Below are 16,916 nucleotides of genomic sequence, written 5' to 3' on the forward strand. Positions count from 1 at the left end.
TCCCCTCCTTTCAGGAAAAGTCCAAACACCTTCTTATATACATTAGAGGTCCTTCTGGCTGGGCTCCTGCCCACTTTCCAGCCTCACTTCCTGCTGTGCCTCCCCAGTCATCCCCATTGCCCCCCCCCACACACATCCTACACTCCGGTGACGAATAACAGAATTTCTCAGATGCTGTGTGAAAATGAAGTGCAAATATTCCGTCCTTTGGGAAGCCATTTCCAACATCCTTCCAGGCAGGGTTTATCCATTACCTTCTCCTTTAGCCACCACTGCACATTATACACCATAATTAGTATGGTGACTGATTATTGAGCATTTACCGATTCTGACATCATGCTAGACACAGAGGCAATAAGGATGCCATGTTTAAGGACATGAGCTTTGCAGATTGCAAGACTGGTTCAAGTCCCAACCTGTCATTTGTTTAGCAAAGTGATCTAGGGCAAGTTGCTGACACTCTACTTCTTCATCTGTGATATGGGGATAATAAAAACCCTTTCATTGAATGTTGTAAGGATTAATGAGACTATGGACAAAAAGTGCTTAGCCTAGTATCTGTTACATGATAAGCTATTATTAAGTTGAAATCATAATTATCGTTATTGGACTTCTGATATATATCATGGAGAATTTGCCCCTAAGCCCTAAGTTTTTATCTCCATTTCACAACTAAGGTTAGATTGCTTTTCCAAAATCATATAATTAGAAAGCAGTAAAAGTTTAGAGTTTAAGTCCACACCACAAAACACCATTCTAGCCCTTATGACCTTGTGTGAGATGTATTTACTGTGTACCCAGCTTCGGCACCTGGATTGGAAGCTCCCTAAGGGCAGACCTTGTCATATTGGTATGTTGCATAGGAGATGTTTAGGAATGAATGAACAAATGAATGTTTCAGCCAAGGCAGACTGGTGGCTGTGAGATCTCAGTCCTGGGAGAGGGGAGGAGTGGCTGGTATGGTCACGGTGGCAAGGGAACAAAAGGCTCCGGGATCACTCACTCATCGCTTCTATCTGCACATGGATGAGGTTCTCAATGTCCTCCTGCAAGGTCTGATGGGGCTTCAGGGGGATGGGCAGGTAGCCATAGTGCTCTCGGTTGCAGAGGTACATCTGGATGCCTGAGGACCCAAGAGAGCAACAAAAGCAACCAATCAGAAAACACAGTTCTTAGTTCCCTAGAGACAACTAAGGGGGAAAAAAAAAAAAGCTTGGACTGTGGCTGAAGCTGAGTTTGGCACTGAAACTGAACAGTAGTTGTTTCAGACGCTGTCTGTAGACCTCAAAAATGCTCTTTATTAAGAAAATTTAACACAGCGTTGGGGGCTAATAAAAACCGTGGGCCATTCTTCAGCTCAGAGGAAATTGATTTTTTTTCTTTCCAAAGAAAAAGCATACTCGTGGTCTGAAATGAACACTAAAGGCTTGAAGGAATCAAAAGGAGGCAAGGAATTCCCATTCCAGAGAACAGAATGGAACACTGTAATCCGCCTACAGGAAATAACAAGAAAATGAGGAATAAAATCCACATTTGATATGAAAGCAAACAGGAAAACCCTGCGAGGCTGACAGATTATTAAAGCTAAATCTAGGCATAGGGAGAACAAAAAACAAAGGAAATTTAGAATTCTCCATGGCTCTCCATGGTTTTATTTCTTCTCTTAGCAAGCATGGATTTGGAGTCAACCAACAGACGTGAAACTTGTCTAACAGATTCATAAAGGGACAAAAGAGTCTGCATTTCAAGTCCTAGTAAGAACCTTCAGTGTGACAATACCAGAAAAATGCCCCAGCCCTCTTGTATTCAACACTGGGTTTCCAGGCCCCAGATGGCTAACTCCAAGAGTTGTACAGCATCTCTGTTTAACCAGACAGCTAGGAATATAGGAATCAGATGGTCTCATAGAGATCCAACAATTGACAGTTCTGCCTAATGAAAAGATTAATGAAATTAATGGGATTAATTTATAGGATTAATGAATTAATCCTAATGAAAAGGATGAGTCTGTCAAGCACTAGTCCATGGGTCCAAGCTTCTGACTGGTTAATTGCTGTAATCATCTATGCTTTCCAGAGACAGAATTACCTGCATAGTGACTTCTCTATGTTGTGCAGATGAAATTTCCTCCAGTCAGCTATATCACCTGCCAAATCAGGTGAAGCTGTCTCACGGCATTAACAGAGAAGAACAGGGGAAAGAAAAGGGCCTTTATCCTCCTTTTTACTGTATCTGGCTCAAACCAGGGCTGGTCCAGCACGTGCTGTCCCTTCTCTTGTTTCACCAAGTGAACTCACTAACTCTGCTGTTTGCCTACATGATCCTTTGGAGTAACTTCGAACCAAAATGTAGCCTCTTGCAAAGTCATGATGCGATTAGGAAATGAAAGGCAAGTGATTTCATGTTTCGGTTGCCTCTTGAGCCTAATTAGGTAAATCATTTTACCATTCCCCTTTCCAAAGCTTCAGTAAAAAGGGGAGATGAGGCTAGACTTAGCCAAGGTGTCCATCAAATATGGAGGGACAAGAAAGGCGTTTTCACACATGCAAGGTCCTAAGTATTTACTTACCATCGCACTTTCTCAAAAAGTGACTGGATGATGCGGGAGAAAGAGAAGGGGGAAGAGTAAGGGGAAGGAGAAGAGGAGGGGGCGGATCACAGAAAACAAGGGAGACCTGGGACATAATTGACAGGGGCGCCTATGTGGGAGGGAGGAAGGGAGAGAAGGGCATCCCGGGTTGGGGTCAATAGGTGTGGCACCACTCAGATGCAAGTACATCGGAAGGCTCCAGGAGAGACATCTTCACAAACGTGCAAAAAGAACATCTGAAAAATTGGATCATTCTAAGAGAGGTTTTAGACAACTAGGGCTTAGTTTGGGATTGTATTTGGAATAATAAAACTAAGCAAGAAAAGGGGGGGGCATTTTTAAGTTAAATATGGAAGGCAGACTAAGCATAGTCTGTAAGTGGCTCAGCCTGGAATTAGGTTCGTATAACTCGAACAACAAAAGCACTGGCCATGATCTATCTTAAATCACCATGTAATTCTATCAAGAGGGCAGGGTGTTGGGAGGACCGTGTTTGCACTGAGGGAGCAAAGGGAGGGGAGAGAGCTAACTCCTCATCTTCTGTAGTGGACACTCAGTAGATAATGCCTCAAGCAAAACCAGAGAATCAAGAAGAAGCAACACGAGCATATTATTTAGAAACACGGATATAATATTACACATCTACCATCATCTGTTAGAGATAAAAGTGTCTAGAAGAGGGAAATGAGGTACAAGGGGGTGATGTGTAGGGGACTTCTAATTTTATAATAAATCTTGGAGGACTCTTTTAACTCTTTCAACTACATACATGGATAATTTGATAAAAACATAAACATTTTAAAAGGAAATGTATTGATCATTAGTTAAAGTCTATAAAGGAAACTGGTACTCTCAGTGAAACCTACTTCTGGAGAAAACAATTTTCTTTCCCTTTGGAAAAGATTGGTAAATGAAACTATACCTCAAAGCTCTGTACTTGTGAAAATATCCGACATTTCCTTGTTCTCACATAGTACCTTAACACGGCAAATTGATATGCTTATTTTTAATCTTGGTGATGACAAATCAGATTCAGGAGGGCTATGACTTGTCCAAGGTCACACAGTAAGTCATTAGCATGAAACCTTTGTCCCTAAAGAGCCAAAGCCAAGTATTTTCTTATCTGCCTAGGGTTCCGAAGCCAAGTCTCAGAACCAGTAGTAACTCTGAGTTGCCATTCTCACACATGGGAGGCACTTTGATTACTACCAGTGCCATGTAGGAGGAAGATCTGCCTGCCCATCACCCACATCGCTTGCCTTCTTTGACTCAACAGCAGACATTCGGAAGATGACTGGCCGGCGCCAGAGATGACTCCTGTGGATACAGAGCCCACACCTCTGGCCACAATGGGAAGTGAACTCCTGACCTTGGCTTCATTATAGCCTCAGAGACTCGCCTACGACCCCGTGCTCTCCTCAGGGGCTAGATCAGCAGCCACACCCCAGCGCACCAGCACACTTGGATTGCCCCTCTCACTCATCAACCCGCATGTGGCAATGACTGGAGTCCGAGGTGTAAAGGTTAAGGATCAAGGTCTGCAGTGAGACGGTCCTGCCGGGTACCTGCAGACCCTTAATTGCCTGTTGGACATTTAACAAATGATGCTTCAGTGGAGGAAACACAGCTAGGGAGATTCACAGAGTGAGAACAAGAGAACGCAAATCATCTTTCATCAAGGGAGAAGTGGAGTGCTTTGCTTTGGATCACCAAAGATTCCATGGGCTGCACAGGACTCCCAGGCTCATTCTTGTCTCTCCTGGAAATACTTCAAGAGAAGTTTAAGTGTCACCTTGAAGCCACAGGGCTGTCAGGAAAGCTCTTTCATTTCCCCCAAATGACAGTGATTCTTTCCTGCTTGCCCCCTGATGGGTGCGTGGCTTATACCACCCGTGTGACCCTCAGCTTTCCCTGCTTCACAACTACTACTCATGTTTCCACATGCAAAGACCTTATCTCCCCAAGTAACACGGAGCCTAACATGATACCACGCATGAAGGCAAGGCCTAGAATATTGATTTCCTCTCCTTTCTTTTCTACCTCTTCTCTCCCTAGTTGAATCACCAAACAGCTTTGGGCCTATCCATCTGTTTGCAATGTGCTGGGAAAGCCTATGGGAGTCTGACTCATAAAAAATGAAGTCTGAGTGAACAGGGCAAGGAAGGGACAGAGCTAAAAAATTCCTATCCAGCCTGTGTCACTCTTCCAGCCCCAAATCCAGTTCTTGGTTTAAAAAAATATATCCTAATAATTGAGTGCATGAGTCACAATAATACCTTATGCACTGACTATCAGAGAGGGCTCTGTTAGGCAAGGACCATTATTGTAATTGTGAATAGTTCACTTTCTTGGAACATCCTTACTGCAGGCTCAGAACCAAATGGACTGGCGCAACCAAAAGGAATGACAAGGTCCCAAGTCTGCTTCTCATCCTGGAGAACTCAGAGCAAATCACAGACCAAGTTAAAAGAAACTCTCAATCCAGATGAGGATAGGAACCCTGCTTTTGCCCTGACACGGGGCTCAAGAATGCCTACACCTGGCCCAAGGGTCTAAATGGCTCTAGCAGCCAAGGGAAAATAATCAGCCTTCTACATTTCCACCAAATATTCTCATTCCTACCAAGTCTACAACTGATGAGTGGCACACCAATGGCTTTAAAGATGGCCTGATGTGTGAGCTGTAGCTTGAGTTTGTATTAACATTCTCACCTGCCAGCAACCTGCCTCAGCTGCCTGGGGTCCTGATCTCATCCCCACTAATGTATATGGCCACATGAGTTTATTCATCATCTGCCTGGTTTCTGAGCTCATTTTTGGTAGTGGTGAAATGACATGTTTCTGGCTCATGGATAATGGGAACTGACTTCTCTCAGGAAGGTCTGAATGATGTTGAGAATACAGCTTTGCTTTAGGAATGTCATGTATCTTCCTGCTGAGTTGCCATAGTGAATGAAAGCCTCCCTGATGGCATGTGCAAGGTGACACAAGAGAAATCACTTACCCTTCTACTGACTCGTCTTCCTCAAAAAGCCTACGGGCCCCACCGGAAACGCTTCCCAGTGGTTCTTGAAAGGCTCTGGCTCTGCCTTTCCTTCCATGGGGACTGTGGCAGAGACTGCTGGTCGCCTCCCTAGATCTGTCCCCTCCTCCTTTAAAGTAAGAGAACTGGGGCTCTAGACTGCATAGAATAAAGAGTACATTCTGAGCCCTGCTTCCAGCTACGAGTTGACCTATGACTAAATTCTGGCTAAGGGGATATGCATGGAAGTGACATGTTCAAGTCCTTAAATGAAGGAGGGCCCTTCCCTCCCAGCATTTACTCATTGGCTAGAATGCATCCATACCGATGAGATGTCTTGGGTCATCCAATTAGAGACAATACTCATGGAGGATGAAGAAGCAACAGAGAAGGAGCCAGGGGCTCTGAAAACTCTGGGGAACAGTGTCACTCTGCCAGCTCAGACTTTTTTAAGAAGAGATAAACTTCTATTTTTAAAGTCTGGGGTCTTTGCCAATGTTGTTTTGGGCTTCTGTCACAGTTTCCCAATTAATAAAAAATTCCTATAGTGAACAAAATGATGCAGCAGCACCAGAGAGAAGCAATCACCTGCTCATGGTGGCTACCACCTGCACGGTCTCCCCAGCACTCAAAAAAAAGGAGAGTGGATTTCTGAGGAGGGGCCAGCCCTGGTTCTGGGTCATTGGTGTTCACAGAGACAGCAACAGAGGGTCCTGAATGGCAAAAAATGGTCTCTAATACTACCTGAAAGAAAAGTTTTATATAGGTCTGTTTTATACAAAGATGCACAAAACAGAGGACCTGGTTATTTGCAGTGTTTCCATGGTGACAGGATAACTGAACACAACCAATACCTGCTTGCCTGCTGGAGAAGGCAAAGACGATGATGTCATCAAAGGTCCAGGTATAGTCCTGGTGCGGGGGATAGAACATCAGCTTGTCAGAGGCCTCCTTCCTGAGGTCAATTAGGAAGGTGGAGTGAACCATGGGAACGGGAAAGCAGCCCATCCGCTTCCATTCTCTGATCTGAAGGTAGTCTGGGGTACGTTTATAGAAGCCCTGGAAAAGAGAAATAGGTGGGCTTTGTTCTCTGATCTGAGGCCTTCATCTTTCCCAGTCTTCCGCTAGGCTCCTTCCTTCTAACCTGCCACCAGTTAAGGAGAAGTCCCCAAGCAAAGTCACTTCCGCTATTCTTATCTTGGTCTAAGAATTTCCAGCAGAGCTCAAGAAATGCTATTTGCATAGAAAATAACACTTAAAGGGTCTTGTTTTCAGAAATAATTTTGGTATTAAGGAGGGCACGTATTGCAGGGAGCACTGGGTGTTATACGCAAACAATGGATCGCGGATCACTCCATCAAAAACTGACGATGTACTGTATGGTGACTAACATAACATAATAAAATAAAATAAAATTAAAAATAATTTTGGTTTCAGCCTATCTCCGGATTTAATGATCTCATAAAAGTATATTTCTTGTTGATGTATGATTGAATGTGAAGGAAAGTATTAAGAGGTGGAGAAGTTAAAAGCAGAGGTTCTGGCGTCTGGTTGCCCAAATTCAAATTCTATCTCAGCAACTAATTGTCTGGAGTTACCTGTCAGGTGACTCAACTTTGGCCTATTCCCTCATCTGTAAACCGGGAATGATGGCACGGTCTACTCCATGGGGTTGCCTGAAAAAATTAGGTAAGGTAAAATCTGAAAAATGCTTAGAATAGTGCCTAGCACTAAGAAAGCACCAAAAAATATTGGCTAATCCATGGGGTGCATGGGTGGCTCAGTCGTTAAGCGTCTGCCTTCAGCTCAGGTCATGATCCCAGGGTCCTGGGATCGAGCCCCGCATCGGGCTCTCTGCTCAGCGGGGAGCCTGCTTCTCCCTCTCCCACTCTGCCTGCTTGTGTTCCCTCTCTCACTGTCTCTGTCAAATAAATAAATAAAATCTTTAAAAAAAAAAAGAAAAGAAAAAAATATTGGCTAATCCTAAAATTACTACATTATCTGGCTAATATTTTTAATGAAATCTGTAGTACTTAAACATACAAAGAGGGTCCTTCAGTGCAGTTACTTATTCAATATTCTGGTGAAGCTGCCCCCACTGCTCCACACTCTTTTGGGGATTCTCCTTTAGAAAGTTCTTTCTGGATGAGCACACAGGACAACCAACCTCCTTACTCTGTGGTTTTGAACCACACATTTCTCCTGTTTGCTTTTAATGATTAAAGCAAATAAGGAAATAATAAAAACTTAGAGGCTGTAGTTACTAGGGTAATCCGGCCTTTTTCCTGGTGTCAACACATAACTCATTAAGAACAGCCCTCGAGTGGATTCTATCGTGTGAAACACTGCAGATTACTAACTGAGAGTGTATGAATTTAAATGAACTTAATAAAACGTTCTCTCCCCAAGGAACTGAATGTCTTTTATAAATATGAACTTAATGTCTCCTTAAAAGAGATGTGGATAACATGCATTCAAGATCTCTCAGAACTGCAGGAAATAATTGTAACCAAAGAGGAATGGCTCATCCAGCAGTGTGCTAAAGCTACTGTTTGTTAAATTTTCAGAAATTTTGCAAGCCAGTCGACATTTTGGTAGCTTAAAATCTGTTAAAAAAAATCATGTTAATTCCCACCATTCTAAAATACCACAGACGGTAGCTTTGTATATTTTTTGTCATTATGTCACCAAGTGGCTACACTGCAATTACTCAACTTTCCCTCACTTCGACAACATTTAAGTTGTTTACATGGTGAGAGTACCTACACCATCAAAGCTGGCAAATGGCTTTTCCCCCCACGGAGAGCCAGTTATTAAACATTTATCAGCACACCACTGGACTCATTCTGCATCCAAAACCAAACCAAATATAAAAGAGGGACTCAAAATTTAGCCCTTTGAGCATGAGACTTTTTTTTCCCCTTAGCACAGCTTTATTCCATATTGATATATACTACACTGATCGGTTTATCTCTTTAATTTATCTAATTTATTAACCAGAGAATTAAAAATACAGTCAGTCAGAAGCATTCACTGTAACAGAGTTCTAGACTTTGAAGATTTTTAGAATGGAAAAGAGATGATGGAAATTTAAAATTTTGTTTTTCACTTGAATTTTGTAAAAGCCAGCTACCATAGCAGCTCTGATATTAGATGTCTTTGGAAATAAATTTGGCAACATATATCAAAGGTCATCAAAATATGTATACTCTTTGACTCAGTAATTCTACTTCTAAGAAGCTATCCTAAGGGCATAATATTAAATACAGAAAAATGTGCATTAATCATCATGGGCATTATAATTGTTAAAAGTTGCAAACAACTTGAATAATTTTAAACTAAGAAAAAGGTTAAGTAATTTGCATTATAGCCACTTGATGATATAGTTACTAACAACATGCTGTTATCCATGATGTTAGAGTTGTGGGGAGTCACATAATTTTTTTTTTTTTTTACTTTTTTCCATTTCCAAATTTTTCTATAGTGTTCTTATGTTTTAACACCAAAAAGTCCTATTTTTTTTTTAAATCTCAGAATCAGAGAGGAAAAAATTACAAATATCAGTAAGCTTTATTGGTTAAGTTAAAGCTTCTAAGGCTAAGCTCACTAGAATATTTTCTTCATAATTCATTAATATAAAAGAGCTCATTGGATTATGCATTAGATATTGATTTTCCTCCTTTCCTGAACATGCTTACTCCTGTAACACCATGACATGCCATGCACATTTCAAGGGAGGAAGTAAGGAAAAAGGTGAATGGGGCCATGGTTGACATAATGGCTGCCTTGTTAAAACCCATAGCCTTAATCCATCAGCCAGAAGACTTGCCTGAGGTGTGATTCCGCACCAGAAATTAGAGTACAGGGCCCGAGACTCCAGCATGGGTGCCACAATGGTTTTGTTTTCTGCAATCATTAGATTGAGGGTCTGTGGATTAGTCAGGAAGTTGTCGACATCTATGAACTAGGAAAAGAAAAGATAATGTCAGGTGAAAAAGTACTTTTCTGTATTGGGTTCAAGACTAATCCAGCACTTCTGAAGGATCACAGAAACTTGCTCATGAGACATGGAACCAGTTATTTATGTTCTCCTTATTGAAACTTGTTGAAGCCAGATGGCATTCATTCAGGCAAAATACATTGAGACTCACTTCCACATGTCTAGCTCTGCATAAGGCACCAAGCAATAAATTGATGTTACCATACTGGGTACACACTCAACCAGCACCCAACCCACACCTTGGTTAGTGGTTATTAACCACTAACAGCTCCCAAGAGCTCTTAAAGAGTCATCCAAAAACACTCATTGAGTGCCCAGCCTAGGTACAAATGAACAGACTTATTTAGGTTGTCCATAGTAATGCCAAAATGGCCCAAAACAGATTTATCAGTGCTGTTTTAATGTTACAAGTAGAATTTTTGTTGAACGTACATTATATCAACCCATGAAGCCTATCCCTCTCTTAGCAGAAGTCCATGTTAACACTGATTCAGGTATAGGGCTAGTTTAACAATAGATTCTATTATATAAAATAAATAATCTCACTGAACTACACACTTAAAAAAATTAAAATGGTGGGTTTTATGTTGTGTGTATTTTACCACACACACACAAATAATCAGAAGCTTTCATTCTTATGATAGTCAATCTGTTTACCCAAAAATTTGGGACTCAGCATTTGTATGCCTCAATGACATTTAAACAGCTTTATAATGTTAAATATCATCAACTTGAAAACATATATGAAATTATTTGTATTGGACAGGTGCATGTGATAAATTATTGGGCTGATTTTTGTCGTGGTTATGAGCTGGGGATGGCCATAGGTCAAAAGTATTCCTTTTAGGAATTAGAGTTTAGTGATGGAGAGCAGATATTGACAAGTCTAATGAAACCATATTGTCTTTGCTTTATTGGTATTATTTCTAGGATTGTACTAGAAAATGCTCACCAAAAGAATTAAATGGATTTTGGGGGCTATAGATGGAGAACTTGATTCCCATAAACTTGCAAAGAAAAAAAGCCCCTGTCAACTTTCAGAAGGGAAATGCGGACTGTAGCAACTTGCTGCCTAGGAAGCTGTCCTCCTTTCCAATTAAGTTAGGTTCCTGGAGGACAAGGACAGAAGATAACACTGGTTCCTAGTCATTGAGTCCAGCATGTTTCTGGACCATTCCAAAAGTTCTAAGAAAAGTGATGGAACCCCTCCACAGAGAGAAATTCTCCATGAGAACCTAGCATAATTAGGAGCAATCAAGAAGCCAAGCAAGAGATGCCATTCCCCTGCCAGGGCTGCAAGGTCCCGACTGCTCCTTTAACTGGGCCATTTCTCAGGGTTGTTTGTGAAGCTGGTAACCTTGAAAGATGAAGTAACATATTTTCCCAGAGAAAGAGCAGGTATGTTGACTGCTTGCTATAAAAGCAGTAGGTTCCCTGAACTCTGGGTTCCTCAGCTGTGATACAAAACCACTGGATGCAGAGCATCCATCTCAGCCCATGACATCACCTGTGTGAGAAGTGGGGGTCAGGGGAAGTGCCACAAGCATGCTGGTAGACATGCTATTTACTGTAAGTAATAATCCATTGTCTCTTAAAAAAAAGAGGGATGACAGTCCCCCAAATCACTGAGGAACAAAAGGGAATGGAGTTTCAGAGCTGTTAATTTGAATCTTTTTTTATATAATTATTTTCTTATATCTGAAAAAAAATTTCTAAAGAGTTATTAAGAATCTTCCCTAATAAATCTTTAAAAAAAGGGGGTGGTGCACCTGGGTGGCTCAGTCAGCTAAGCCTCTGACTCTTGGTTTTGGCTCAGGTCATGATCTCATGGGTTGTGAGATTGAGCCCCGCATTGGGTTCCATGCTCAGTGGGGAGTCTGCTTGAAGATTCTCCCCTTTGCCCCCTCACACTCTCTCTCTCTTTCTCTAAAATAAATGAATAAATCTTTAAAAAAACAAAAAAGAACCTTCCTGAGCATTCCCTATGAACTGAAAGGATTCAGAGTTTCTTATCTTTATTACATGAAAGAGATCAAATAATCCAGGAGTTTATTCACTTACTCACTGAAAATGCATGTCAAGAGTGGTTTGAGATGAAATCCAGGTACCCCAATATTAAGTTCCCCAAGTTTTCCCTTGTGTGTTTATTAAAAAGTGGAGGAGAGGCTCCTTGGTGGCTCAGTCATTAAGTCTCCAACTGGTTTTTTTTGTTTGTTTGTTTGTTTGTTTTGGAAGACTCCAACTCTTGATCTCAGCTCAGGTCTTGACAGGTCTTGATCTCAGGGTCATGAGTTCAAGCCCCACGTAGAAAAAGTGGTGGGGGAGTTGGTTCTCAAACAAAAGGTTGTTTTAATAGCTCCCACAGTCTTAAGTTTTGGACAGTTGATTTGGACACATTCTAGATAACAGTTGTAAAGAAATCAAACATCTTTTTTTTACCAGAATATAGTCTGACCATTTTTCCCTCGCAGTTCGAAGGGCCGCCTGCCGTAGTTTCATCACATGGGCAAAACGGGAGCCTGGCCAATGCTTTGGTCCAATTTCATCAGGGTAAGATCTAAAATAATAATAATAATAGTAATAATAACAATAATAGCTTATAATTATTGAGTGCCTATATATTCCAGGCTCTGTCCTAAATGTTTATATGCACTAACTCATTTCAACTTCCAACAACCCTAGGGCGTGGGTACTATTATTGTTATCATCTTCCTCATAATACAGATAAGGAAGCAGAGATTAAGTAACGTGGCTTACTGTACACAAGAATCCTTATATGAAATATTTCAGTGGCTTCTAAGAAGAACCTACGGAGTCCTTACAAGGTTAGTATTCTCCATTTCACAGATGAAGAAATTGGTGCAGAGTGGTTAAGTCATTTGCCTAATGCTACACGTTAATAAGGGGCACAGTTTGAATTTAAATCCAGGCATAGCCCCAAAGCTCATGTTCCTAAGCACTTTTTAATATATTCTGCCATCAAATAAATTTAAAAATTTTGCAGCATAAAAATATGAGTTTCTTAGGAAAAAAACCCAAAGGTTAAATTTACTTGATCAAGTATCAGTAAAGGATTCCACAGAGCCTAACACACTGATTTATCCCAGGTAGAGTGAGATCATGGAGTGGATGCATAATGTCATTGGAATCTCTATCAGCATCTACGAAACAGCCAGGGCAGGACTCTCACATGGCAACATTAGCAAGTGGGTTGGCATACCCTCAAGAACCCTTCTGAAAGCTTCCAGGTGGTATGGTTGTTGATACTGTCTCAGGAGCCATTATTTCAAGTTCTTCTAGCTGTGTTAACAGTACCTATATATACTTATATAATTATGAAAATATAATTATATAAACAAGATTAATAAAACTATGTCCTGAACAGGGACTCTCTAAGATGTCTTTCCAATTATTGCTTCAGTGAAAATCAGTGGAGTCCTGTTTTTCTCAATATATTGCCCCCAAAATGCCTTCACTAATATTTTTCACACTGACCTTGGCATATAATATATTTAGTCAAGATCTGGGCACAGAGAAAATTACCAGGATGCAAGGTAAGTACATAATCTTTTTGGCTGTTCTAGTTAGGCCCAATTCCATTGTAAGAGACTCCAAAAAAAGCATTCAAAATCTTTTATAGTGTTCAAATTTCATTGTTAAATTTTGCTTGATATATGGACCATATGCTGGGATTTGAAATATATATGTATATACATATATAATAAAACTATTATATATAAAGAGACTAAAAAAATCTGTTCTGGAATGGCATTTATTATTATTATTATACAAATTTGGGTTTCAACAAATGATTTATCCTAAGCAAAAATTCAGGCAACTCAATTTATTCTACTTCTACAATTTCTTAAGCTAGAATTGCAGTAGCCTTGGGAACATTTACAATAGTCCATTTTAAATACACTTATTCATGTTGTCATTTGCTCATTTGTTCATGCAACAAGTATTAATTTAGTGCCTGCCAAGAACATAGCACTGGGGAAAAATATGAAGTATTTGTATACCGTAACCTCTGCCAAAGAACCCAAAAATCACTTCGAAGAAATGCATAAATTACATAGTTAAATAACAAAGTTAGTTACACGTATTGCTATGTCAAAAAGGATGATGTAGGAAATAACCAATACAAGTGCTGAGAGAAAGGTAGATCTTTGTAGCTGGAATGATTAGGAACAGCTTTCTGTAGTAGGTGGGGTTTGGCATAAGAGCTGGTTACAAAGACAGAAAGGGCCTTCCTGGAGAACAAACCTGCATGGGTAACAGCTTGGGGTTGAAAGTAAAAGGAACATTCTAGACAAAGCAGTTTTCTTTTGGGAAGAAGCAAGAGATATGGGTGCATAGCTGTTGGTGTTAAGTTCATGGAATTTTTAAAAAGTGTTTAAGTCTGAAGTATTTGAACTTTGTTCTGTGGGTACTGGAGAGCCACTGGAGTCCTTTTAACAGAGAAATTAAACCATGTCATTAGCATTTTAGGTAAATTGATTTGACAGTATGGTACGTAGGATGATCTTGAAGATGGAAGTAACTAAGAAATTGCTATGGTTAAGAGAAGAAGTAACCTAAATGCCCATTAGTAGGGAATTGACTACTCATTATCATTATGGTACATCCATATAATGGATACTATGCAGTCATAAAAATAACGAAGAAACCCCTTAACTACTGCTATGGAATGATGATAAAAATATGATAAGTAAAATAGCATAGTATATATAAAAAGTATGCAAACTTTTCACTATGATCCACCAAATATGAAAGACTTATACTCAAAATATGAATAAATAATATCAATATTTTTAAATATATACTGTGGCAAATTATTTGTTATTTATTTACTTGGCTGGTGGCTGCAGGAGTAAAGAGGAAGAGAGGAAGGAGTAAAGAGGAAGTTACAAGGCAGGCCCTTGTAACTTACTAGATACAGCGATAACCAAGAAGTCATATGGGCCTCCAAGATTAGACACCTAAATGGCTGGAAAACTGGTTATGGGAAGTGGGATAAATAAAGTTCACAAAATGTTGTCTTACTACTCACTCTGGTTCATCCATAGGCCTCCACTCCACATAGTGATAGAATCTCTGTACATTTTTCAACCACTCCCTGAGTATTTCTGTTGTATTATCCACATTGTGATCAGTGGCTGCCCTGCAGGAGAGAAAGCACAATATAGCTCAGTTGCCATCCAAAGAAAGAGGGAGACATCCAAAAGACCCCAGATTAATTGAAAGGAGAATGGCCAGTTCTGAGAAGAAAAAAAAAAAAGTACATATGAAAATGACATCCCTCATGGTCCAAACTAGACAACAGATTCCTGAAGTGAGAGATACTGCTTAAAATCATTTTTGTGTCATTATATCCTTAAAACAGGGCTCAGCCAATAGCAGAATCAATAAATGGTTGTACTAAAACTGTATAAGCAGAAAATGCATTAAGAATAAGCTAACTAATCTTTTTTGGGAAATTTTTCTATTTGGCTTAATTTTTAGTTATCCAAGATGTAAACTCTGCCTTTTAACTTCCCTGACAACTACCATCAATTTAAGCAATAATTCAGTTGCATTTTCCTTTTAAGTTTCTTTTCAGATCACAACAAAATTGCTAATCAGTGGTACTATGATCACACACCCTCCAGGGGTAAGCAACTTTCCAGTATAAAACTCAAAAAGCTAAGTTATCTTTACCTATTTTGGATTAATGTTACCATTACTTATACAAGCTAGAGTACCTCCAAAAGTCTTCAAATAATGTATACAAAACTTGTTTCTACCTTAAAAGTTTAACAGATTGATCTACTTATAAAGGAGCTTAACTCACTTATTAGAACAAAAATATTTTCAAATTGTATCGCAAAGCAAACTCATGCTGTATATAAGATACATATCTAAAACAAAGTTATTCAGAACACTCAAAATGAAGAGACATATCGGTTAATTGGGAAAGAGAAAGAAAGCAAGAGTTATAATCCTGACATCAAATAAGGTAGAATTGTGGCCATGACAAAGAACGATACTTTATAATGCTAAAGGACACAATTCACATCAAAGACACAATAAATGTGAACATGCCACGTACCTTCATATAGTACAGGGGTTGGCAAACTTTCTTTAAAAGCAAGACAGTAAATATTTCAGGCTTGCAGGCCATACCCTCTCTGTTGTAACTACTTAACTCTGCCTTTGTAGCAGGAACACAGCCACAAACAATATGTAAATAAATGTGCATTGCTGTATCCCAATAAAGCTTTATGTACAAGGATAAGCAATGGATCTATAGGCTGTAGTTTGCAAGCCCTTGATATAATGGAAAGGATGGAAATTGCAAGGAAAAACAGAAATACCAATAATAAGAGATGTTAGCATACCACTTTTTTTTTAAGATTTTATTTTTTTAAGTAATCTCTACACCCAACATGGGGCTCCAACTTACAACCCCGAGATGAAGAGAGTCACATACCATACCACTTTCAGTGAAGATGGTGAAATGGGAGGAAGTAAATATACAGAGGATCTGGGTATTAAAGAGGGCACGTACTGAATGGAGCACCGGGTGTTATACGCAAACAATGAATCATGGAACACTACATCAAAAACTAACGATGTAATGTATGGTGATTAACTTAACATAAAAAAAAGAGTTAAAAAAAAAGAACACAACAAGAAAGAATATGCTTTCTTCTCATGTTCAAGTGGAACCTTCACAACAATTGACCAACAATTATACTACACAGAAAGCCTCCACAAAATTGAAAGAATATAAACAACATTCTGTGATAATAAAGCAATAAAACTAGAAATTGGTAATAAAATAAAAAAACCAAAAAATTCCACTAAGAATTCTCTATTAAACAACTATTGAGTGAAAGAAGAAATACAAATCAATTTCAGAAATTCTAAAAATAAATCGTGGAAACACTATGTGTCAGAATTTTTAGATAAAATTAAAGCAATGATCACAGAAAAATTCAGTTTTATACCCTTCAGTTAATAAAAACAAGTGAGTTGAATTCCTGCTAGGAAGCTAGGAAAAGAGCAACAAAACAAACAAGCATAAAGAAAAAAATAATAAAGGAAGGAAGTCCAGAAGCATAAAACAGAAAAAGGATAGAACGAATAAATTAAAATTTTGCTTTTTAAAAAATTTTTTTATTTTTGTACAACTCCAGTATAATTAACATACAATGTTATATTAGTTTCAGGTGTACAATATTGTGATTCAACACTACTTTACTCGGTGCTCATTGTGATACGCGTTCTCTTAATCCCCGTCACCTATTTCACCCATCCTCC

At 39.4% G+C, this 16,916-nt stretch overlaps 1 protein-coding gene across 1 annotated transcript in view; it reads right to left on the reverse strand.

Annotated features, from left to right (window-relative positions):
- The window catches only part of COLGALT2 (collagen beta(1-O)galactosyltransferase 2), a 102,382-nt gene that overhangs the window by 27,705 nt on the left and 57,761 nt on the right, over window positions 1–16,916 (reverse strand). The window contains exons 2-6 of the mRNA XM_021682582.1: window positions 14,665–14,775; window positions 12,051–12,168; window positions 9,441–9,575; window positions 6,466–6,670; window positions 1,004–1,123 (exon numbers count right to left, since the gene is read on the reverse strand). Of these exons, the coding sequence (XP_021538257.1) occupies window positions 1,004–1,123; window positions 6,466–6,670; window positions 9,441–9,575; window positions 12,051–12,168; window positions 14,665–14,775 (689 nt within the window). The remainder of the gene's footprint in view (window positions 1–1,003; window positions 1,124–6,465; window positions 6,671–9,440; window positions 9,576–12,050; window positions 12,169–14,664; window positions 14,776–16,916) is intronic.

Source organism: Neomonachus schauinslandi, chromosome 6, assembly GCF_002201575.2.
Source record: "Neomonachus schauinslandi chromosome 6, ASM220157v2, whole genome shotgun sequence".
NCBI lineage: Eukaryota > Metazoa > Chordata > Mammalia > Carnivora > Phocidae > Neomonachus > Neomonachus schauinslandi.